The sequence below is a fragment of the Monomorium pharaonis genome, chromosome 6 (assembly GCF_013373865.1).
Source record: "Monomorium pharaonis isolate MP-MQ-018 chromosome 6, ASM1337386v2, whole genome shotgun sequence".
In the NCBI taxonomy this organism is placed as follows: Eukaryota; Metazoa; Arthropoda; class Insecta; order Hymenoptera; family Formicidae; genus Monomorium; species Monomorium pharaonis.
In genome coordinates, this window is record NC_050472.1 from 3274135 (window position 1) to 3299665 (window position 25531).

Genomic DNA, 25531 nt, shown 5'->3' on the forward strand with positions numbered 1-25531 from the left:
AGCGGTTAGCGTGGCCATCGGCGCGTGGACCGCGATCCACATACGAAACAGTGCGAGGTTCTTTTCCTTTGCCGCCTCCCTCGAGCATTATGGGAAGCCCAACGGCAGTCCTTCCGCGGTCTTTCGTCGCGGCGTTTCGCTCCTCGCAGAAGGAACCGGAGAAATACGGAATAAGGGGAGTTCGGTGTGCGAGAAAGTAATGGCCACCCGGGAGTAATGTTTTTGGGATAAAGACCTTTGTGAAAGTTAAGGCTCCTCGATCTGAATGATCTGGGTACCGCGGTTGTTTTCGGTAAGAGAGCTCGCTCGTTGCTCTGCCATAGGCGTGTGTGTGTGTGTGTGTGTGTGTGTGTGTTTGCGCGCGTGCGTGTGGATGTGTGTGCGACGATCGGCGATCCCAAATTTGGAGAGATCGAAATTTGGGGCGTGTGTTCTCGTATCTCCAATTCGACCCAAATGTCACGCATTGAAATCTGAAACAGAAATCTGAAATAATCTCAAGGCAGAAGTATTTAATTATATATTATAATTTGATTGTTTTTCTTTATTTCAATTTTACATAATACTTTCTCTCTCCTTCTCGGTGTTAAATGTGTTGTAATGCGACTACTAAACATGGAATGAAACAAAACTAAAACGAGACTTTTCTTATGTAGAGGAAGTTTTAGAATTTAGATCATCCTGTGAAATTATCTATTTAAATATTCGTAAAAGTAAAGATATATATTTTCTAATTTGACATATAAAAGTGTTGTATACCTTTTTATATAATCTATGAATATTGTTATATATATTATTAGAGATACATCATAGATGGTGCATAACAAAAATTGAATTATGGTCAAACGTACGTAATTTTGACTTTAATATTTTTTTAACGTTAAAAAAATAAGTATATAACAAAATTTATTAATCTACAAATAGTATGTATTAATGTCAATAGTTGAAAGAATATTTAAAACATGTTTTTTAACATGAAAGATATGACACATTTTTAAACATGAAGTATAGCTTGGCACAAATAAAATATGTTAAAAGTAACTTTTTTTACTTTTCTTTCAGATTTACATAAAGGGTTACTCTTAACATTTCCGATACTATTCGCGAATCTTGTTGTAGGGTGGCAGACAATGCAGCTAAATCGTGTTACGCGACATAATCGAACGATCCTTTGCGACGATGTCGACGATGTTCCAATCTGTTTGTACTGTCATCGATTATAATCGAACAAGTTCTACAGTGTCGAGAATAATTAATATTCAACAGCCGTGCTTTCTCTCCCCGCTCGTACTGTTATTTTTTCTATCTCCTTGATAACACGTTGTACACGCTATGCTGAAAGGTGCGTGACTCGCAGGATGATTTTTTTGGCAGAGTCGTTTAACGATTTTGACGGCAATACTCGTATGTAAATTGCGTTTTACCATGTTCACGAGTTGAAGCTCTCGTTTGATGATAAGAAAAGCTCGACGTCTATCGATCCGCTTCTTGATTTGCGATTAAAATTCGACTCGTGCTTCTTTCTGTTTTGAATAATTTTATCACGAATGCTACAAGACTGGTTTATCTTTTCACGAAGAAGTCGAGGATACATTTGCGTGCAAATACTGAATAAATCATAGTTAACGAATCATGTTACTTCCAGAATTTTCCGGCATACAAAGAAGTAGAATTGAAACATCAATAATGAATGCATGATTATTGAAGATGATTCTGCAAACCTAAAAATCACTGACGATTTGCTGGGGAATTATTCGCTTAGGTTAGAGGCCATTAAACTTCTTGTAGAAAGTTAAGAACTCGATTCTCTAATCACTTGCAAAGAGAAACATGTACGTAGTGTAGATAAGGATACCTACGTACACATAAACATCGATTTTCAAATGTAAGCATTTGTAATTCTGAGTGCGTATACATATGTTTCTCTTACGAGTGGTTAGAGAACCGAGCCTCGGAAAGTAAATATTTAAAAACAAAGAGGATATGTAGATACCTGTGTAAGAAACGGGAGAAAATAAATTTTCCTGAATTTTTTATACGAAGTTCAATATATGACAATTACGCTGTAGAAAAACAGACGACGTGTCACAGGATGTTGATGTCTGGGTTAAATATATCAAAAACGTTACGCCATGTTACGTTCAATCGTGCAAGAGTCCCGGCGTTAACAGCAGGCGATCAGGTCGGGGATGAAAATTGATCTTAAATAATCTCGACTAAAGATTATGATGCAATGACGCCGGGAACCCGCACGTCACCGCGACGGATCGATGCATGACGGTAGGTCGGCGATGCTGTGTCGCACATGGGTTAACGCATGCAACTGACCTGCTCCAACGTTGCAGAGGTACGCACGTTTGTGACGTACGTGGAGTTTTTTTTTTTCCTGTTCCGAGAGAATTGTGTTCACCGATTAACGAATGGTTGACGACTTCGACCCGTTCAATCTTCCATCATTTATCGCGGGAATGTTATTTTTCATGTATAAACATAGCGGTATATCTTTATATCTTGTACCCACAAGTATTTACGCCCAGCTAACCGCATTCCCAGAAGAAGAACGCCCCGGGAAGAGAGAATTTCACCGGCTATTAATTTATTCAGACGATTTGCAGAGCGATTTGTGCGGACGCTTAACGTGTATCCGCGATGCGGTTGAACAGCACGATACGTGAGAGAGGCAGAGAGAAAAAAAAGGCTGCATGCGTGGTGCTCTTTAAATCGGAAATTCCCTTCGAATGTTTCCAAAAACTGCTCCTTTTCAATCAAATATTTGCAAAAACTTAGCTAACATTTATATAAACGCGTTGCAAAATTTATTTTTTATTTTACATGAACCTGTGCAAAATTTTAAATTGACTTTTACAATGATTATTGTTTCCTGCTATTTTATAAAAAATCCTCATACGAAATTTGTTCGTGTTTGCAGTCTGGGAATGCTGTAGTTGGCCTGCACGATTATTTATATCTGCTGTCGCATACACTCCATTTTTCGTTCGCAACATCGACCTTGCGCCAGCTGCCGCTGCTGTGAGCTAGAATGCGATTGGTTTTCCCGTTCCGATCCTTTGTCGCCTTTATTTTTTCGTCGAAAATCCGTAATGCGTTTTCTCAGTAAATACAAGTTTCGACATTCGTGTAACGACGAGAGAAAGCAAGAGCATTCAATATTTTTTACTCGAAAAACTTTCGATAACTTTTTGTCACGCACAATTAAACTATTTTGGTTTTGCCGATGATATATTTTAATTCTCTCTTAATTTACAAAATCTATAAATCTATATCATTAAATTATACAATTTAATTATACGTTATTTTAAGTTGCTATATAAATATAAATGTGAATTTTATTTTTCGAAATTATTGAGCTTTGAAAAATGAACCGTGATTTCACTAGATGTGCTCTCTAGAGTACCATCAGTGTAATCAGTGAAAATACACTGATTTTCAGTAGTAGATTATTATTAAGATAATTTGTTAATCAGTAAAATAAATACAGTAATCTTTCAATGATAATATATTGATTGTCATTTAAAGAAAGAATGTTCAAACTGCGAAGCGACTTATGCAATATGCCTAGGGAATTGGTTATTAGGGTTACTCTATGCGGAATCACGTTTTCGTAATTGACAGACAGATAGAAATGGGTCAGGTCACGTGAGTAAGTTACTCGCACCTGCATCGAACAATCGAACCATTGACTAGTCGATAGATTGCTTAATGGCGATGCAGGAAGTGAAAGCGCGTCCCTCGCAAATCGATTAATTTACATTTCATTGCCGTAGCAACGTGATACTCAATTTCAGAAATAGCATAATTCGCCATGTTAGACGGTGTAAAATTATTTTTTACGAATTAAAATAGATTTGATAAGAAAGGTATAATTTTTTTAAAAAGAGCGTTATATTTACATGTGAAAAAGGTGTTTTCTATCCTACAGATTTCCTCCCACTATCGAGCTTCATTCTTTCGAGTTAGCATTATCAGCTTTCGCACGATTGTCTGCCGCGTTCGATTTCTCACCGAGCTCTCACGGGCGCGTTTGATCCGTCGATAATTCATCCTACCATGCGAGGAGAGTTGTGAGATCGCGTCGGGGAAGAGCCGCAACAAGCAACAACCGACTTCCAATCGAATAGACTCGATAGATGCACAGCGCGATATTCAATATCTAGGTATCAGAAAAATTCTGCGACTTCAGGCGCCTTCAAGTAGTCTTTTGTCACACGCCGGTGATAAAACAACTTTCATTGCTTCTTGTAATGGAACTTATTATCAAGATTGAGAATCACAATTTGTTGAAAATATGTTTGTGTACTTTCAATTTCGTAATTTCTGAAAATAGTAAAATAATAATCTGCAATTAAATGACGTAATCGTGTAGATTACGTCACTTGATTGCAGATTATTTTATTATTTTCAGAAATTACGAAATTGAAAGTAATATTTATAATTCAGAATAATTTTGATTATTCGTATGCAGTTGTACACGTTGTTTTCTGAGTCCGTAAAAATGGAGAGGAATCTGAAGCCGTTTGTGCCATATATATCAATGACGTGTTTTATTTCGTCTGCTCTATTCTTTGTGAGACACGAACGGAATGGTGGAACGAAGTCCAAATGACGCTATCGAAAAATCGATAACGCTCTTTCGACTTACGTGTGAACTTGGTAAAGCTAGATCAATTTTATAAAATGTTACATGTGATGAACAATAAACTTTTTTGTGTATGAAATATGATGGTGGTCTTAACCATATAAACGCATTATCTCATATGTGAATTGTTATTGAGATAAATGTAAGTGCGAAGAAAACTCAAGTCAATAAAATGGATTGCTTATATTTGAAGAACTATATTAAAATTGAATAAATGGTATTACAGAAAATTTAATTAAATTATAATATTTGTTGAATACCTACAAAAACTTTCTTTAATTAAATAATGTAGAGAGTGTACTTTATTGTTTATTATAATAAAGTTACAAAGAACAGAGTATTATAATATTATTACAAAGTTACCAAGAAAGAAATAGTAAAGCAATATAAAAATTTTTGAAGTCAATATGTTTTAATTCTGATCAGATAAATCTCTTTAAAGCGGTTCAAATTTTCGTCTCGGGTAAAGTGATCACAAATTCAACGCAAATATTCCCATATTTTTTTATCCATTTTTGCGGATGACCTAAGACCAAATACTAGATTTATTTTGGTATAAAGTTCCGCGCGAAAGAAAATGCAGACGTGACGGGAAGTTGGGAACGGTTTGTTTGATTCCGACAAGCACTTCGCAAGGAGCATAGCATCCGGCGGCGTCGTGGTTCAATTTTATCTTTCTTTGGCTTTCTTCCTAATGTTTCCCGGTAAATCAGCGACTGTGAATGTCTGGACGCGTGTACAAACAGTTCGCGGATATCCTTTTTTGTTACAATGTCAGACGGCAGCGTTTCGCAGACGTCTTTTTTTCTCCATGTTCTGGTTGGATTTAAAGTCATATGATTCTCAATAACGATAAATGTTTATTTCTATATTCTATATTCTTTACTATTTAATAGCTATGCTATTTTTCTTTAAAAATATTTAGCTGAGTTTTAAAAGAATTATAAAATAAATTTTGAGATTTACACAGATGTAACACATCGTCTATGAATATAATTTACAAATTTAAGAGTATATATGTATTTAAAAGAACACTAACTTTGCAATATTAAAGAAGCGCTTTTTAAAATTCTAAAGCTTCTGTCGTACATAAAAATAAAAATATATCTTATTCAGCTTTAATTTTTCTTTACTTTAATATTAATCTATTTTTCATTAAAATCGCATCTCGCAGAGTCAGAAGCGTGTACTTTACAATCCAATTTTATGCGAGTTGCAATTTCTGCTCAATGCTCCACTCGACGGACGTTTCCTGAAAGAGTTATGCGTCAGCGAAAGACGCCTCGAGTTCTCTGTATTCCCGACAGGATCAATGTGACTCGGAAATAAATCGTGAATAGATAGAGAAAAAGAGGCTCTTTGTCAAACGTGACAGAGGGCTATCCCTAACTTTATAATTCTCTATTGACTTTAATCTCTTCGCTGTTGAACAATCGCAGAAATAAAACAATCTTGTTTTCCACCGAAGAACATTTAGCGAATTTTCCAACTGTGACATAGAGAGATAATTTTGCTCAGTGACTTTGCAACTGTAGTTTCTCCCTTAATTCGTTTTCAGTATTTCTCCGCTTTTGAGAATGGCTCGCGAGATGTATCTACAGGGAATTCCCGATGAGATGGTTGAAGAGATTATGCTCACCTCGAATAGGCGGGTCTAAGATGGAAACCGAGGAAGATCCGTGGGCTCTCTCGTAATAATTCATTTACTTGCACCTAGGCACCACCTTACATTCTACTACTTGCAAACCTTGTAGCTACAGGCGAATTGAGTGGAAGTCATTCCAGGCTAGAAAGTGCGTGTCACTTCTCCGTGCAAATAAAAAACTCTGCATTATTGTAGACGTTTTCATATTGTAATACATTTCTTGTAGAGTGAAACTATTCATTTTTTTTATTTTCCTTGGATTTGAGGAAAAGATTCTTAGAATGCAGCACGTAAAAAGTAGTTATTGCAAGTCAGAACATTACGTTTAAGTTTGTAGATTAAGATCGTTCGAGAGATGGACGTTTGATTACGTTAGAACCTGTTGCTTTTCTTATGCATGCTATGTAATGAGCTTTAAAATACTAATACCGCGTATCATTCTTTAATATTACATTGATCGATGAGAGATACCTAGTCAATGAACAAAACATCCTTTAGAAGAATCCACTTTGTGAGAGTTTATTTTCTTGCCGTGGCAACTTTTTTCACGAAGTGACCCTAATGAATACGGTATACTGGGACACGGCGCATTCCGTCCGCACGATTACGGCGTATTTATTAACGGCCTGTCCTTATTAAAATCTTTGTTTAGTGTCACACATCCGCGAGACATTTCTTCGCGACAAAACTCGTAGTTAGCAGTCAATCGCTTTGCGACGACGATTAATGTCACTTTTAATTTCTTTCCGTGCGAAGCTTATATTAAACTTATTTATTTAAAATTAAAACATTATTGTACGCGTTGCCACTTTATAATACAAGACATTCAAGCATGATGAGCAATACAGCAAAAAGTTTCGATATTTTAACGATCAATTTGAACGTTCTGCAAAATTATTTGATGATCTATAGAAATTTATTTATTACAGATTAAAATTTTATCTTTGGATATTTCAGAAAAATTGTTCTCCCTGTGTACGTGCTACTATTAATTTTTTCATATAGTATTATGTTGGATTTTCTTCAGCGTAAACGTCGGTTACGCCACTGGTTCCAATCGCGAAACGCACGCCGTGATGCCGCCGGGCTCTCCGTCGTCTTTCACTGTGCTCGCTTCGCGGATAGCGGCCTTATTGCACGACCTAAACCGCGCCTAAGTGTGTGCGTCCACGTGCCTCGCAAATAGCCCGATGAATTCCGCGGGATACACGCTGCCGTTCGAAGGAAAGGCCGCCGCAGGTGGCTGCAGGAAAGGCCGCGAACACACGATGACTGAGCGAGTTCGATCGACTTTAACGCTTGTCGGCGCGAGCAATCGTTTCTATTCCCGGAACTAACTCGGATAGCACGATGAAAAATCTATATTGGAGAAGTTAGGGATTGTTTTGAACCTCACGATGTCTTGGAAAACTCGATCCCTTTGTTCGCCGTCTTTAAGAGAAAATTATCCCCGCGTAGAAAACTTTTTAAGATCAAATTAAACTCCAACTCGATTTTGCAAAAGAAAATTATAGACTTTGGAAATTCTTTGACTCAGATTGGAAGTGTAATGTTTTGTAAACTCGATTTGTGAAATCTGAAACAGATTCTATACCAGTTCTTTTCAATATTTTTCTAAAGTATTTCTCGATTTTTATTTTATGTTAGAATTAAGGAAAATATTGAAATACTTGAAATATTTTTACAAGTATGATTGTGAGACTGATAGATTTGAATTTTTTTTATGAAATATTTTTATAAAATTTGAGTTAACCGAATGTTATAAAAGGTAAAAGGGGGATCATACTTTGTACATTTTACTTGACAGGTAGCTTTGTTGTTATGTATTACAGAGGTCCGTGATATGTCGTATAGATTACTATTTCTATTTCATTCGGATTCTTATCTGTCATGCAATTGTATTCACCTACTTTGCATTTTTCACGTCCGACTGCGGCGAGATGGGTATTTTTCTCGAGTGCGCGACGTCGCGTGGGCAATGCCCATGGCCGAAATCCATATTAAGAACTTCTACTATTTCACATCGTGTTTCTCTGACGATTGCATTAATTCAAATCGTATATATATGAATACGATGACAAATCTTTTGTCCTGGGGGGCGTACATAATTTATTTACTACGATATGCAAGAGAAAAAAGAAAAATCTTTCAATATTGCAGTTCTTTTTAAAATATATTATAATAATTATTATAACGAATTACGAATGTTGAATAAGAAACGTAAAACGTTTAGTGCTCGTGACTCGACATAGAAAATATTATTTGCATGGAAAACTCGCTTTAGTTTCAAGTTTGAAATGTGATTAATTAATTGTTGGAAAATATCTGTGTGTATAGAAACATCCGTAGAAACTTACTGTATAGAAACATCCGTAGAAATTAACGTTTAATTTGCGTGTCACGTATATAAGCAATTAATCCTAAAAAGGCAGGCTGCGAGCGCGGTAGATGATTCAAGAGTGAACCGACTTGCTAACGAGCGGATACATATTGAAATACTTAGCCAACTGAGCTTAAACTTCCTGCTGCCTGATTATTAGACTGTACATTATCTCTGCACGACGATTATTATCTTCTCGATCAACAGTATCGTCTCTGCTTGCTTATCTTCCAAAAATGCTTACCCTAATATGCAAAATTAATAAGATAAACAGGTCAATATATCGAGCCAATACCAATTTTTCTAATACAATATAACTTTTTATTAAATTAAAAATATATAATTATATATTTTTTATAAATTATATTGTATTAGGAAAATTGGTATTGGCTCGATATATGGACCTGTTTATCTTATTAATTTTGCTTAGCATTAACGAGGTCTTTATATTTTGTTTGTTTTATGCTTACCCTATATTTTTATTTCACATACGTATAACACTTACATCTACTTTGTAACTTGTTATCCGAATATCGACAATTAAAAGTAATTACCACTTCACTTAAATCTTGCTAAATTAATCTCTTAGTTAAAAGAAGATACAATAAGAAGATAATTTTACTGAACTGTGTGAAAGACAGGAAGTAAAATGAAAGCTTAATACAAGTTTAACTCGAAATTGTTTTTCGATAATTCTTTCATCAATTTTTGCCAATTTACAGTTTAAGTACCTCGGGGGAAAGCTCGTAAACGGTACCCTCCGTAAGTCGTTTACATAAACGAAAGCTGACGTTTTCGCGACTGTCTTATTCGCGTTTTTCGTCGCGGAACTACGATCTCGATCTCAATCGGGTGGCCGGCGACGGATCTCGGACGAGCTAATAAAGATCGATGACGCGGCTGATGGTCGTGGATCACCGATCCGAGACCATCGTACCTCCCGGTTCCCCTTCTATCTTCGCCGGTTAATCGGCTCGATCGAATCTGAATCTACCTTCTGTGTACATAGGATAGTAGTATTCCGTGTCGTGTCATCGCAACCAGTCGTTAGCGATGACACGGCTTCTTTTTATAGACGAACGTAAACGTCATGCACGCGCACGTGCGTGCCTGCGTGCGTGCGCTGCTTCGGTAAGTCGGTTCCTGCGAGACACATGTGCTAGTTTACATACGTGGAACGTATATACCGTGATCTCCGAAGAGGCGGCACTTCGAGCACTCAAAATTTTTCTTTCGGCCAATCTGGAGTCTATTATTAACGAGAATCTCTCGGGCTATTAATAGTTTTTGAGTCACGAGAAATTTGTAAACAAAATCCTTTTGCGGATTGATTTTCTTATGATTCATATATTTTTCAATCTTCACACATACATAATTTTACAAGTGAATTTTAATATGTTTCTACTTTACTTGAAAATTGCGTGTAACGAAGAAAGAGAAAAATTATATGATATTTATAAGAAATGTTTAAATTATTATTAAATTATTTTTGAATTTGTAAATTTAGATTGAACAAGTTTTCTTGTAGAATCTATTGCATGAATTGTTGAAATGGTTCTGTGAGACACATCGTATATTTGCATTGCACGCAACATTCAACTGAATTGTATGTACACGTAACATTTGTCAAGGAGTAAATGCAATGCAGATAAACGTGACGGATTTTGCCAGAGGACTCGGCGATCATGACGATCGATTTCGATCTCTTTGTCTCTTCTTAATTTACGCTCATGATATCCGATGGTACGTTAATAGCACGTAATTATTGCGATTTGATCGACGATCAAACGATCGCGGAAACGGGCGAAGAACGGAATAATCTCCTGGTGTTGATTCACAAGGGATGCACGATCATTATTCCAACCGATCAATCAGTTCTCGACAGGATTATGTAACAAGCCAAAGGGTTCCGTTAAGTAACGTTTTACATCGCTTAATAAAACACGTATATATATAATAACAAGGAATATTTTTTAAAGATTTATTCAAGATTAATTAAAGATTTATTTTATTTTATTTATAACGAGATAAACGATTTTTTTCTTATTTCTCTGAAAGATAAGTTATACATTTTTAATTTGCTTAAAAACAATGTTCTTTGTATTAAAAAATTTAACTCATAAAAAGATAATAAATATTGAAAATAATGAGCTACTCCTGCCTGTAAACTTTAAGAAAGCGATTTTTTTAGATAATAATTTATTTTTATGTATAATTTTCTTTTATAATATTTGTTCTATTCCGTATTTGTGTACATTTGCAAAAGTGAAGTCGTCGATTTCATCGAAATCTCGATACGTCCCGTGGAAATCGCATTTGTGCTTTAGGTTCCAATTCCTCATCGTTCTTTTTTATTTATTTTAATTTCACAGCTGAAGAAACTCCAGCTGAATTTGATGCATCTTTTTGGGGCAATTGACGTCAGACTCGCTGCACATGAAAATTGATTGATAGTTAAACATTTTCCGCGAGACTGTTACATGGCAACGAACCACTCCTATGTGGACTGTAGGTAATACGCGTGCTAAGATAACATTGTTACCCAAGTAGCAACCGATAATCGATGCCCCGGTACGGTAACCTGCTACTTTTTTATTAAAGTAGAAGTAGATAATCGGTACAGCGTGTCATTCAGTCGCGAGCTACTTGTGCAGGTGCGAATGTACAATAAAATCAGATTTATCCTGCGCAAAAATATTATTACTCTACGATAGTCCATTCTGCTTTCGCGATATTTATTTTAAAAAAAGAAACTGAACAAAAGCCCATTTTAATAATTTATATATAAAATTATGCAATATTATTATTCTATATTTAGTTCGAGAATTATAAAATAAAACAGACTTTTTTGACATTTTCAAATTTTACATTTTTATATTTATTATTAATTTTTTTAGTTTTTATATATTCTTTTGCTGTTCTCTTTTTTTTCTCTTGTTCTCTCTCTGTAAAAAATTATTCTAGAATTTTCTTCATTTATTACTCTGTCGAGCAAGTAAAATTAATTAGAAACGCGCTTATAGTTTAATATTGAAAAATAGCTCGTTACGCGAGGAAGAATTGAAACAAGCAAAAAACCATAGAGAACCATTTTACGACAATAAAACTCAAATGAGCTTCAAGGTTTGCTGTCGTGTCGCGACGCTATCAATCTGACCGGGGTGAAGGATTACCGCAACGTTTTTACAGGAGCGTCGGAAAACTTCCTACGTGCTACTTTAATCTTCATAACACACACGGTGCGGCATGACCTCACACGACGGCCACTCCTATCCTTCCTAGCCTTCCAGGTCTCGCTCTCCCTTCCTCTTTTTTCCGTTCCCATTCGGAGTCACTCGACAAATTGATTAGGCGTGCAGTTTCGCGTGCCAAGCTGCCACCCGCCCAGAAAAGTTCGCCGCGAGGATTTTAGAAGCTCGCGAGGGACATGTCACGACCCGTGGGCACGACCGCGTTGACTTCGACTTCTATTTTCGACACTTGTTTCTGTGCAAAGTGTCCCTATCAGAGAAATCACCGATAAAATAAAAATTTTATAAACAAGAAATTTTCAAGTGAATTCTTACACGCAGATTTCATTTATTATTAAACGAAATGTAAAAATTGCATCTATGGCCGGTATTCATAGTCGGATCTTATATTTAAGATTATCTTAAGTACTGTCTTAAGATGCCATCAGCCAATCACAGGCCCGTATTAGCATCTTAAGACATTGCTTGAGACGATCTTTAAATTAAATAAAAGATTCGACTATGAATACCATCCTAAGAATATTATTAGGATGCTAACTCGATGCTGACGCGACGCGTGAAAGTCCTAAAAATCTTTCAGAAATCTGGCCATTTTTGGCTTTCCTTCTTCTCATCCCAGCGTACATTAGCAAGGGAAGCAAAACACGCGAGATAATTAAGCCTCGAGCCAGCGAGATTAACGAAATCAATGTGAAATCTGAAAACACAGTGAGATAAGAATAACTTAGATTTCACAGGTGTATATATGGGATACTTTTATTTACGTGTATGAGTAAAAGAATGTGACTCGATTCATTCTTTCGCAAGTTTTTATGAACACGAATGGTAAGAACTTGGAATTTTTACTTCGCTTTGTGTAGTATGATGCTAGTAATTGCTTGCTCTAACGATCTGTTTTGAATAATTAAATGAAGAGAAGTTTACTTTTGCGAAACAACATAAATCTTTGTAATTAGAAAGACAGAAGGAAAGGTACAATTTGTATATCGGAAAAAAAACCACGAAAGAGATGTTTTAAACCTGAAGAGCTGAATGCAAGCTGCAGAAATTGTACGTGCATATTGAAGAATCTACATTGAAGATCTATGTCAAAGGTTTTTAAATTTCTATGTGGGACTTCCAATGTTAACGGTCTTTAACCTGAAGAATCTATTGTTCAGTGAATGTAAATTGCAAATTAGCATTTGCAACACCACGAACTTATGAAGACTATACAACGCGTGAAAGCAAATCCTTATATAAAGCGAAAATCTCTAATAAGAGAGAACTAAGAATTTATAGAACTAGTGGCCCGTCCAAGAAAATATTGGCCTTTGAAATAGGTTACCCGTTGCTGATTTATTTCAGTGATACATGAACTGAAATTTTCCCGATAATTGGCATCTTAAATAAATGCAAAATTTATGGCAATAGGCATTCTTCCAAAAAATAATTTTTTTCTAAAAACTATTACCTGATAAAGTACACTGTAGCTCTTCTGCCCATAATCCGGGATATATCTAGAATGTCGAGAATCAACTCGAGTGGCTCGTAAAGCGGCTTATCTTATTGCTGGGTGAAAGGCACGGGTGCGAATGGAAGCGAGGATGGGGTGCGAAGACACGTTCGTGATCGATAACTGATTGCCAATTATAATTTACACATATACATATATATATACATTTCCTTCAACAGGATTAGATCTATTTTGAATCAATGGCGGAAAAATAATAAAATATAAAATATATCTTTTTAAAAAAATAATTGTAAGAGAGAAAAGGATTTTAAAACCTAAAAACACGCTCTGCTTTCAAATTTTATAAAACTTTTTCTCGACAACGTTAATGCACCAAGTGACGCCATTCATCTCAAACTTATGCAAAATTGACAAAAAGATTTTAATATTAAAATTATACATGAAGTTGAAAAAGAATTATTTTCAACTTTGTTTAAGATGTTTAAGATTTGTCAAAGTTTAAAATTTTCTCTTTAAAAAATACTGAATTTTAAAAATTAAATAGCTCTTTAATTTTATTAATAAGCTTGTAACAGTATATAATATTCAAATCTTGAAAAAAAAGAAACAGCAACTTAATTAAAAAATTAGTCAAACTATTAAGTATAGATTTTGTTAAATCGATATTTTAAATGTATTTCCTCTTTTTTGTTTCAGGCCAAACAACGTGCCTCCGTAAAATGGCTCCTATCGAAGGCATACAACAATCGAGTGCCAGAAAAACTCCGCGATCCTTATTATCGTGATCATGAGGTAAGCTTTTGTTTAACGATGCTTAACGAATTCATTTTGTATTTCACAAGGCTTTCAAAAATTCTGCGAAAATGTACTTTATTAATATTAATAAAGTTTTATATTTTTTATGTATATGTTGTACAATTACAAACTGAAAGATCGTTTGAATTAATAAGTTGAGACTGAAATCTGATATACAAGATTTTTCTAGTTTTCTAACAACGGGTCTATGAAGAAATGAATTTCCTAGACGGAAGGAAAGATCAATTCTCTCACAAATATATTTTATTGTGGTTTTTTTTAGTATTGCATTAATTTTTTTATAATTGCCATTATAATCATTTGATTGGTTTCCTTTCGTGCGACTGTATCGATGAATTTTTTCTCGCGAAGAATCGTTGGTTTTCTAGGCTTCGATAAAACAATTTTTTTGTAACACACGTCATTATTTCGCGACGGAGAAAACAGATCTCCTTCGTCGTGAAAGGCGGTGCTGCAAAGTTGTCGAAGCAGCTGGAGATGCTAATAATGCTTTTGCGAGCATAATAATGCGTCAAATTCCGATGAGAATGAACGAAAGTCGGGCTACAAATTACGTTGCCAATAGTTTATTCTTTACATTACTCTTAGGGAGAAAATATGGCCGAGACTTCCACGACTGAAGTTTCGTGAAACTTCACGAAAATGAAACTTTTCCCTTCTCGTGAGAATATCTGTCTATCAGTCACGTCTCTTTACACGAAACGTATTCGGAGAAATGTACTCGAAAGAGAATCTGATTTATAGAATGATATGCGTGTAAGCTATTTGTTTTAATTACTTTTTTACAAACTTGTAAAACACCCGCTATATCCAGAAGAACACACGTTAAGATGTGATTTATTAACTCTCAACAAATCTCTCAACAAAAGTACAGATTCCATTGGGATTTGTTCTTTGAAGATGCGGGTTGACGTGACGTAAAGGGGTAGATATCCCCGTAGGATAGAGTGCCGGACGACTTGTGAAAAATGCTTTCTCTTTCCACAAGACACATTTGTATAGGAATTACGTCAAAATACTTTCTATTAGAAATACTTTCTTTACAGATACGGAAGTCACAGAATATTTTAGACGAATTTTTTACTTTTCGTTGGCTGTTATTACGCAAGAACTACATTTTTATGTTCTTTCATATTCTTTCCTTCCTGTGTGTTATGACAGAAGAATAGATGTGTACTTTTGCCATGTAGGAAAGCTCAGATATTTTTGTTGTGTCCGACAATAAAAAGCATTCTTTTTCTTAAAAAAGATTTTAAAATATTCGATTTTTACGTAAGAGTTATTGCAAATCTCTTCGTAATCATAAAAGTGTTTTTTGCGGAAACATATGTGTTCATAAAATGAGGAAGTTTAAATATTCTCATGAAATAAAGACGAGGTAGGCCAGTCCAGGTATACGCGAACGAACTTACATAGTTATTTAAGGATCATAAATATTAAAGGACTTAGAAAGGAAACTAAACTGCAAAGTAACTTCGTTTGCACGGAGATAACTAACGACTGTCGACAATATTTTTGCTTTATATTTGTTTCTCATTCGCCTCTTTGCGCACCGACAATATAATTATATTTATTAGACCGAGAATACGTCAGGAATCCCGGTGCTTACTATCTTTCAATTATCTCTGCTTCGCATATTTTTTTTATCGTTCACCCAGCAACTTCGCGCAAAAACTTTTACAGATCCTCCTTTCGATATTTCGCCCACATTGTAGTCTTCCGCTGCACGAAGCAAACGTTCTTCTCTTCTTCAACGTTGCTCTTTTAATCTAACAGTATTTCTGTTGAAATAGTATTTTATAAAATATTTTTTAAAATTAATTATAAATTTAGTTTTGAAATTTAATGTTAAAAATTAATTTAATCAGTTTTGATCCAAGTAAGCTTAGGAGAGAAAATATTTTCCTCTTTCAAGAATAAATACAATTTTGTCATTTTTATTACTTACTAGCTATGCCCTGCCACGCGTTGCTATGGCTCTCTATTCTTATGCTACGTTTTTTTCAAATTTTCTTTGCTTTCGTTGTTTAACTTTCAAGAGCCTTGCTTTACTGTTGCTCTTTTTATTTTATTTTTGAATAAGCATTTATCTATCTTTAATAAATATAATATTTATTTATTCACGTACTTCTAACTTTTTTTTCTAAAAGCTGCCATGGATTTAGAAATCCATTTAAAAGACTGTTTTAAATAAGTTCCTTTTTTTCGATAAAATAAAAGCCATTTTTATTTTTCTTATTACCTTAATTTAAACACAATAGAAACATTCTTCGCCTCTCCCGGTCTCTTCTGTCTCTCCCCGTCTCTCCTGGTCTCTCCCCGTCTCTCCTGGTCTCTCCCGGTCTCTCCCCGTCTCTCCCGGTCTCTACCCGTCTTTCCCGGTCTCTCCCCGTCTCTCCCCGTCACTCCCGGTCTCTCCCCGTCTCTCCTGGTTTCTCCCCGTCTCTACTCGTCTCTCCCGGTCTCTACCCGTCTCTCCCGGTCTCTCTCTGTCTCTCCCTATCTCTCCCCGTCTCTCCCCGTCTCTCCCGGTCTCTCCCTGTCTCTCCCTATCTCTACCTGTCTCTCCCTGTCTCTCCCGGTCTCTCCCCGTCTCTCACGGTCTCTATCTGTCTCTCCCCGTCTCTCCCGGTCTCTCCTCGTCTCTCCCCGTCTCAATGTGTCAAAATTTCAATAATATTAATGAAAAACTATTTTTTACACTTAAATTATGGCCATCATTTTTAAAACACACGGTATTTCCAAAATCAGACCCAATAAGAACACTCCCGGTTACGAATGCAACGTTGTGTCAAAATTTCAAAGCAATCGGTGAAAAACTTACGGAGATCTTAGATGAGGAACAAACATTTACATTTTTATTTATATAGATTTTTACTTATTTATCTTATTCTATTATACTTTTAACTATGTGTCTTATTTTTTATTATGTATTTATCTGAAGATAAATTCTTATATTAATGTACATTTTATTAACGTACATTTATCTCACACTTATTACTAGTATAAACCTATACATAAAAAAAGAGATTACGAAGTATGACATGAAAATAATAGGTTTAGAATTTTGTAAGTAAATTTTAGTTTGTTTCATTCTTTGTTCTTTGTTTTTTGTTTTTCCTTCTTTGAGCTTTGTTTCTTTTGTAATTCGCTTTCTTTAGAAATCTTCATGGTGGATTCGATATCTGATTTTTGTCGGTTACTCAAAATAAAGCTTTCGCACAATTGACTATAAAATAAAACAAAACGAATAAAACGTTATTGTGAAGACAAGGTCTTTTTCCCCTCCGTTTCCTTTGAACTCGATCATCTCTTAGTAGCACTTTCACCATAGATTCTTTAGTCACAAGGATTTTTATGTACTTTATTATCTTTTATATTGTTTAATTCATTCAACGCATTAATCATAAAATTATTGGTGCGTAAAAATTTATAGAATAATATTTTTTAGCTCTTTCACGTAAAAAACTATAAAAATGTTAAAACATTTTGTACATTTGTTGAATTTTTGTATTAAAAATCTGCAAAATATCTCGAGACGAATAATTAATCTAATTCTAATTAATCTCATAATTATTTGACCGTGGATGTATGATTATTTTGAATTTAAATTATATAATTTATAAATGCTAATTTAGAGATAAATTTTTGTGTTTACAGGAACAAGAGCATTTAAAACCACAGATCGTTCATGCGCTTTCCAATGCGGAGCTCTATTGCCTCGCGCTTGCCAACATATATTCGGATCCTAACTATCACAATCAGAACCACTACGGGATCCTGCAAGCCCTAGCAAGGAAAGGCGTCTACGTCACGGAGCAGAACAATACTCAGCTCACCGAAACGATCCTCATTCAAAATTCACCACTCAAGATGGTAAGGTTGCTAGCGCATAAGTAGTGTTTCCTCTTCACTGAAATATTTGAACATTTTTACAAGGTTGTCGAGAAATGACAATTCTGTACTTGTCGGAAGATTAACGTAATTGCTGTTCATCGTGATATTTTTCAGAAACTAGAAATTCTATTATAATAGCATGAAATTACTTTAATCAACACTTGGGTAATTTAATAGACTTTTGAATAATTTAATGTCTTTATCTCGTTACAGTCTGCGCATATGGCTGTGATAGAAGGCCTGATGGTCTTGTATGCGAAAGAGGTGGTGACGGGGGATCGGGTGGTCTCGGCGATACGACGGTTCGATCCCCAGGTTGAGGTGGACGTGCCGTCGGATCACGAGAAGGGTCTTTTACTCTGGATCAATCACGCGTCGCACGCGTTAATCGCTAAGATTCAGAGCGAGGAAGGTGGTGGCGACAAGACGCGGTTGCTCGAGTTACCCGCCGCCAAAGACTTTCAGTCCCTGTGCGATGGTGTCGGCCTGGCAGCTGTTATCGCCTTTTACTGTCCTGGTGAGCTCAACTGGATGGAGATCAGGGTGTCGAAAAGACCCTCGGTAGCGGACGCGCTTCACAATCTTTCTCTGGTGCACGCGTTTTGCATCAAATGTCTACCCTACTCGATTTTCCACATGCAGCCTGAGGACGTCACATACATGAGAGGGTGTGTTTGCTTAATTAAGTTCGGAATTTTTTGGGGGCGGGAGGGAATATAATAAATAAAAATTTCCTGTAATACAACCTTAGTTAAAAGTATTAGACATCTATAATGTTCTTACTTACCTAGAATTTTTGTATTGATATTTTTTATTGATTTTATTAACACATATCTTGAGTTTAAAAGGTTTTTGAAACAAAGAATAATTCCTGTTCAGATTTTTTAAATTAAAAATATTTAAAAAAAAATAAGTGCTTTAATATTTTTGGTTGAGGTTGTAATATCTACTTTTTTGGGAAGAATAAATATTGGCTGTCCCTTCCCTTTTGATTATTTTAGTCATACCTTTTAGATCGATGAAGCAAAACCTGGTAGTTTTTCTGGCTGATATGTATAACGTCCTAGAGATTCATCCAGCGAAATGCGTGCGCTATCCTGGCGAGGAGCGGGTTATGCAATACCTAGATGGTACGTAGACGTTTTTCAATCTGGAATGAGACTGTCTATTAGAAACAGATATTGCGCGACAATATATGGCACTTGAGCTATATAAATTTAATAAGAGCGAAAGGGAGAGAGAGAGAGAGAGAGAGAGAGAGGAGTGGTAAAAATTGGTGGTGGATAAATGTGATTGGTGAAGGCTGCTGTACACTGGACTTTTACATTTACCCGTTGTATTATTTATTTTATTATACTTTTCTCCATAAAAACTGATTATTATTGCAGGGAACGTACGCGAGCATTATATACAATTTTATTCTAAATTATTAATTAATAGAATAAATTCATTACATCGTGAAATAAATAAAATAAATAAGTAATCAATACTGAATATTAATGAGGAATGTTACCTGCAATTATAACAGTATCACGCTTTTTATCAGTGTCAATACACACACTCGATAATCCAGCCTCTTGATCCGAATTCCCCTCGATAGCAGCGATTAATTATTTCCATTTGATATATCAATTGGTCCTTTTTGCGAATGCGGACATTGAGATCGCCGTTGATCGACAGGCAAAGAGATATGATATACCAAGCCAAACAACGAACTTACTATCTTTACACACAGCACTTAATTTACAACTGTAATATTTCCATATATTTCTATGGCGTAACCTCTTCTTGACGCTTGACACGACAACGCTATCCTCGCCTTCTTCTTTCGTCAACTTCCGGTTGTCCATGAACCGGCACATGATACGACGCGGCGACGGGTGCAGACTGCCCGCGCAATAGTCATGGCGTAGCTCATAAGAGAAGCCTGCCACAGTCTATAGCTCCGATACCTGATCTGAGAAGCAACCTCTCCATATCCGCGCCAGGTTTCACAGGTATCCACACGTTACCACACAAAGAATCAATCTCATGTTTACTAGGTGGTCGTCTACTTTTGCGAGTCGCGTTTCCGTGGACTGACATTGTTTTTTTTAAGTCTCGAAGGGACCAGCGACTTAACGATCGCCTTGTCGCGTTATCATTCATATATGTAGGTATGGTAGGTCATGCAACTCACACTTGTCTAATTATAGACAGTGTATATAATGAAGTGTAATATATTTGTGACTATAATTGTTGCTAATATCAAGTTTAAAATCTATTATGTTATTAAATTTTAGTATTTAGCTTTTTTATAAATCTTTTTGTGTGACCAACATCATCTCATTACATGGATTTAAAAGTGTGCATATAATAAAAATTTTTTACTTTTAATATGCTTTGAAAAAATACATTAAACTACTATGATGCTGTAGTTTTGACGCAAAATTGTTTCTAGAAAAAGCAAAATTACAATGCCATTTTATTGATAACTTTTGCGTACGTTTTATTAAAAGCTAAAAAAAATATGATTCCGTGGACTAATCTCTTAGTGAAGTTCACAAATTGTGAGGAGCACTGCTTGTTACTAATCACATATTGTTTGCATTTCACTCGATTATTATCGTGAGAGCATAGAACAATATATATATTCCCCCAAGAAAAACACCTGCATGCGAATCGCATATTTTTGTGACACGATCATTGGCTGCCTACCGCTAGCATTGGCTTATCTTATAGTTTTTTTTTTTGCATGTCATTTTGAGTCGTGTGCGCTGCTACCAGTCACTGTCAGTGAGAAAGATGAGAACTTCGTCGTCATTCATTAATAAGGTTCACTCCATGTTTAGTTAGTACGATTACGTTGCGACGTTGTCATTTGTATTATTTATGGTGCCATTGGTTTATGATTTATCATGTATGCCGTTTGTTTTACGTTATGTTCATTTTCAGAAATCTGACCCTCGACGACAAAAGCTAGAAATTAGAATATTAGTTTGTAGTGATGTTTGACTCGATACATATCTTTGTACGGTGTTTTCTCTCAAAATGTATAAAGCTTTTCCGTTAATATTTTAATCCTTGGTATTTGCACATTGAAATTCCCATTTGTTAATGATTAACATCCGTTGCTGCATATTCTCATGTTGAATTTATCATTTTGCTGGTAGGACAAAACAACAAAACAATTAACATGGGAATTTCACGTTGTGCCCTTAAATAATCTGTTGCGTAAGCTTTATTTAATGTAACGTAAAGTGAAAATTTATTATCTGTTGAGCATCTTATCTTCTTGAATATAGTTTGAGTGAATGAAGCTCCTTATCCAATTAAATAAAAATGTAAACAGACGATCGATTCATCGCCAAATTATCTTTCCAGTTACGAAGTCAACACCAAGCAGCACTGTGAGAAAGTCGCAATCTTTGCAACAAACTGCCGAGTGTCACTCGTATGATGACAGGTGCGTTATTAGATGTTGCAATGTATGCCTGCGGACTTACAGAATTTGTTAATAAAACTTGTTGTAAATGTTAGAAGTTTTAAAATTAAATTTATTATATAATAGAAGAATAATGATTATATAGAATAGTAGAAATAATAATAGAAATAATGATAGAAATAATGATAGAAATTAAGCTTAATTTTTCTTACACAGGCGCGCAGGTAGTGAGGAGAGTTTTGTAGTGCATCGTGGCAAAGGCATTCCCACGCTGAGTTCCGTAGCCGATGAGAAGTCCTCAGCCAGAACTGAAGCCGCTGGTCGGCCGAGTAACTGGGAGGAACAACGACGGAGTTCCTATGCCGGACGTCGGTCCAGACGGAACAGTATCACGGATGATTCTCAGTTGACTATCGAGAATTTCGGCGGGTCTCAGGTACGTTACGTGCGCGGAATGCGACATTTTAGTCTCGTCGTCGCGCTAGGGAAAACTTAGTGTGGGAGGATTGTCTCGAGTGGACAAGCAGTATGATCGAGTGATTTTTTTTATCCAGGATAATTTACACAATTTTGGTAGAAATCCGGATAAAGAGCTAGGCACGCACACTGGCAAGCGTAACACCGCCGCCGAGCCAACATTGCCCGCGCGATCCAGCGTCCAGGATGCGTACAGTAGCGGCGTGCAACACATAATCGCGGACAATGGTTACGGTGGCGGCGAGGAGTTTAGATTGCGACGACAGGCGTCTAACAGCAGTCTGGACAATAACGTCGCTCTTCGGCAAATCTTACATTCCAGCGCAGAGAATGACAACGGTGCGGATGGCGGTGGTGGTGGCGACACCCTCACCAAATTCGCCAGTTTCGCGAACTTGAGCAGGCAGAGCTCTGAAAAGGGGATCAATTTCACGTATACGGAACAAGACGACGCTAAATTCAATAGGAAACATGGTCAGAGTAATGGCAACGGGAACAACGAGAAGAAAACGACATTTGCCACTTTGCCAAACACAACTACGTGGCAACAGCAGAGTAATCAGCAGTCGCAGCAGATGGAACAACATTCTATTGGTAAATTTATTAAGAGACGATGCATACATTTACCTTCATTATTAGTGAAATTGAATTTGTATCTAAGGATATGCTATTTATTTAATTTATTTATATTTAATATTTTGGAATTACTGTAAATACTGTGTGATGTTAGATGAGAACGGCGGTAATACCGTAATGGCCTCGCAACTGAATAATATACGGCTAAAGCTCGAAGAGAAGCGACGACACATAGAGAACGAGAAGCGAAAGATGGAAGTTGTTATGTCGAAGCAGCGGCAAAAAGTGGGAAAGGCTGCCTTTCTACAAGCGGTCACGAAGGTAAAAAAAACACATGGGATTACAATTAAATTAAATTAAATTACTCCAAACATAATGTAGACTGCAAATACACAATAACACTTAAACATCATTATCATCATTAGTTCTTCGTATCAGTTCTATATTATTATTATAGTCTTCAAAATTTCAACGATTTGTTTCTCAAAGAAAAGTAAAAAATATAGAATAATACGAGTGATATAATTCAATACGAAGAGAAATGTTGTGAGATTTATCGAGACACAACATTAAGGTCTGCCATGCTGTGTAACAGCTACTTTTGTAATTTAGGCACGGGTATTTAGTATAGAATAAAGTACAAAGTTTCTTTTCCTTCTTTTTATTTACGTTTTCTACCTTATGTTTTTCCGATTGTAATTATACCTGATTGTTTGATATTGCTTGTACATACATATATATGAAAGTATCAGTCGAATTTTAGTATTATTTGCAAAGTACATGGATGTAAGATATATGATCAATTTCAGGTAATAATTTCGTTTGCTCATATTTCATTTAAACTTATTTGTTTTTCTTTTATTTATATTTATGTAGATCATCGTTTTACAAGCTTTGGTTGTACATAGTAGGACTTTAATCTCCTCTTTCTTTGCGCCTTGCCGAATAATTTCGGTTATTGTCTTAACACAATTCTTTCTTTCTGACATTTCAGCTATACTTGATGGTAAGCGCATGCTGATACACTAAATTTTTTGCATTATAACAGGATTGAAGATTTCTATTTTAAATCATGTTTTAGTTTAAATTGTCACTTTGTAAAATGCAATCTTTATGCACATGTTACTTTTTGTTGAAAGCGATATCAATATCTTGGAACTCAAGCAATTAATATCATTTTAGTTGTATGCGTGGATAAATGCTTTTTTCTTTAATATTGCAGTCGTATGTAAGTCGTTTCAACGCATATTTACGTTTCATTTCTCTCTCTTGTTTTAGTTCCAAAGTATTGATAGAATTGTGAATGCATTAAGTTTAACCAATGTTCGAGGAAGAGATAGATTTATTTTGTTTAAAGCACTGCATGCTATTTTACGAACATATTTCTACCTAAAGAGTAGTGAATTTATACGTGTGAAACATAGAAGAAAATTTCCAGTGGAAGCATTTTAAATGTAATACACTAGTTGAAATTGCGTGTAACTATTGTATTATAGCTCTTTTATAGTATCAGTACTACAATAATATATCAGTATATATGATATTGTTTGTACATACTAGTATTTAGAAGAGTGAGATATATATACTTATAATTTTTATACTACGTGCGCGCGCGCGCGTATATATTTATGCATATATACAAATTTGAGATAGCGTGAATACTGCTCGCAGTCAATTGTTGTTTAATTAAATATGATTTGCGAGCCACTCTGAATGGGCTTTGGCACTTATAATACGCTTAAGTATAACGTGATCTTTCGTCGCCGGGAAGACACTCGGCACCGTGGTGTTTGGGTGGTGATTTGGTGGCGGACTCTGAGTACTTAACAAGGCACGCTGGTTGGGCTGGTTGCAGGGTAAGGTTAAATCTCCTTCCTCGTCAACGTCCGGGGGGGACAGTCCGGCCGAGACAGTCGGTCCCCCCACTCCTGTAACCTCCGGATCTTCCGGGGCGACCCCAACGAGTGTTTCCGAGGCGGCCCCTGTACCCCAACAACCCCTTCAAGAAAAACCACAGAGACCCTTCTCGCTCAAGGTACGATATTACCAGCAAAGTGTTTCAATGTAAACGAGAAACTCCGCGTGATATAATTTATCTTTAAAATTTTATTTAGAAGATTATATGCGCGCTTATGTGAATGGCTTTCGAGTATCGATTATATAATACGTTCTTTTCCTTTTGTCTATATCTGTGCGGATGTAGCAAAACTGCACAGAAATAATTATCCTCCCTCTCGATGTTTAGCAATTACGAAACTAAACGAACGTAACGAATGCTACGAAATGTACAGCCGCTTATATCCACCCCTTTAGTAGAAATTATTTTCGATAACGGACCATTATTTTGCTTCTGATGCTTCTTTTACATAGAGGAAAATGAAACCTTGCCTCAAAATGACTATGACAAATGTATTTAATAACGTGGCAGACCCACTTGAGCATTTGTTTAATACGGTGCTCCTGGCACGCATGGTGCAATACTAAACACTCTGAAAAATAGCACTGTATTACATTTACATCAGTATCGGGTGACGGCTATTAAGATATAATTCGATATTTACAATTTCTTTTCTTCACTAACAGAAATTTTACATTTTTACTTGTACATATGTCTCTCTAAATTTAATTGGTTGTACAAAAATTTAATTTTAAGTTTCTGCTTCTAATTATACTGTTACTTACGGCGGCGAGTCATTTAAATTCAATACCTATAATTAGTATGCACTTTGAATTAAAGTACCTAGAACTTGGAGAAATTCGAGAAGCCTTGACATTATTCATAGTTACTTAAGATATTGATCAAACAGACGGATAAATTTTGCATGTATAGATAGTGTCACCGAGTTTCCGGATCATAACTGGAGATTAAGATTTGTCCGTGGATCGTTGATTACTACGAATGTAATAATTGACAAATTAATTCTACCGTCATGTTTTATCCGTGCTTACTTC

At 35.8% G+C, this 25531-nt stretch overlaps 1 protein-coding gene across 8 annotated transcripts in view; it reads left to right on the plus strand.

Moving 5' to 3' along the window:
* Nucleotides 1-25531, plus strand: part of LOC105838861 (patronin) — a 62553-nt gene that overhangs the window by 22997 nt on the left and 14025 nt on the right. For 4 of the 8 annotated variants that reach the window (XM_012684749.3, XM_028190694.2, XM_036289109.1 and 1 more), the window contains 11 exons: nt 14086-14181; nt 17866-18081; nt 18316-18770; nt 19117-19232; nt 19989-20099; nt 21466-21547; nt 21743-21962; nt 22081-22597; nt 22734-22900; nt 23574-23585; nt 24435-24614. In XM_012684749.3, coding sequence (XP_012540203.1) covers nt 14086-14181; nt 17866-18081; nt 18316-18770; nt 19117-19232; nt 19989-20099; nt 21466-21547; nt 21743-21962; nt 22081-22597; nt 22734-22900; nt 23574-23585; nt 24435-24614 — 2172 coding nt within the window. The remainder of the gene's footprint in view (nt 1-14085; nt 14182-17865; nt 18082-18315; nt 18771-19116; nt 19233-19988; nt 20100-21465; nt 21548-21742; nt 21963-22080; nt 22598-22733; nt 22901-23573; nt 23586-24434; nt 24615-25531) is intronic. The other 4 variants (XM_036289112.1, XM_036289115.1, XM_036289110.1 and 1 more) reach the window with 3 other exon arrangements.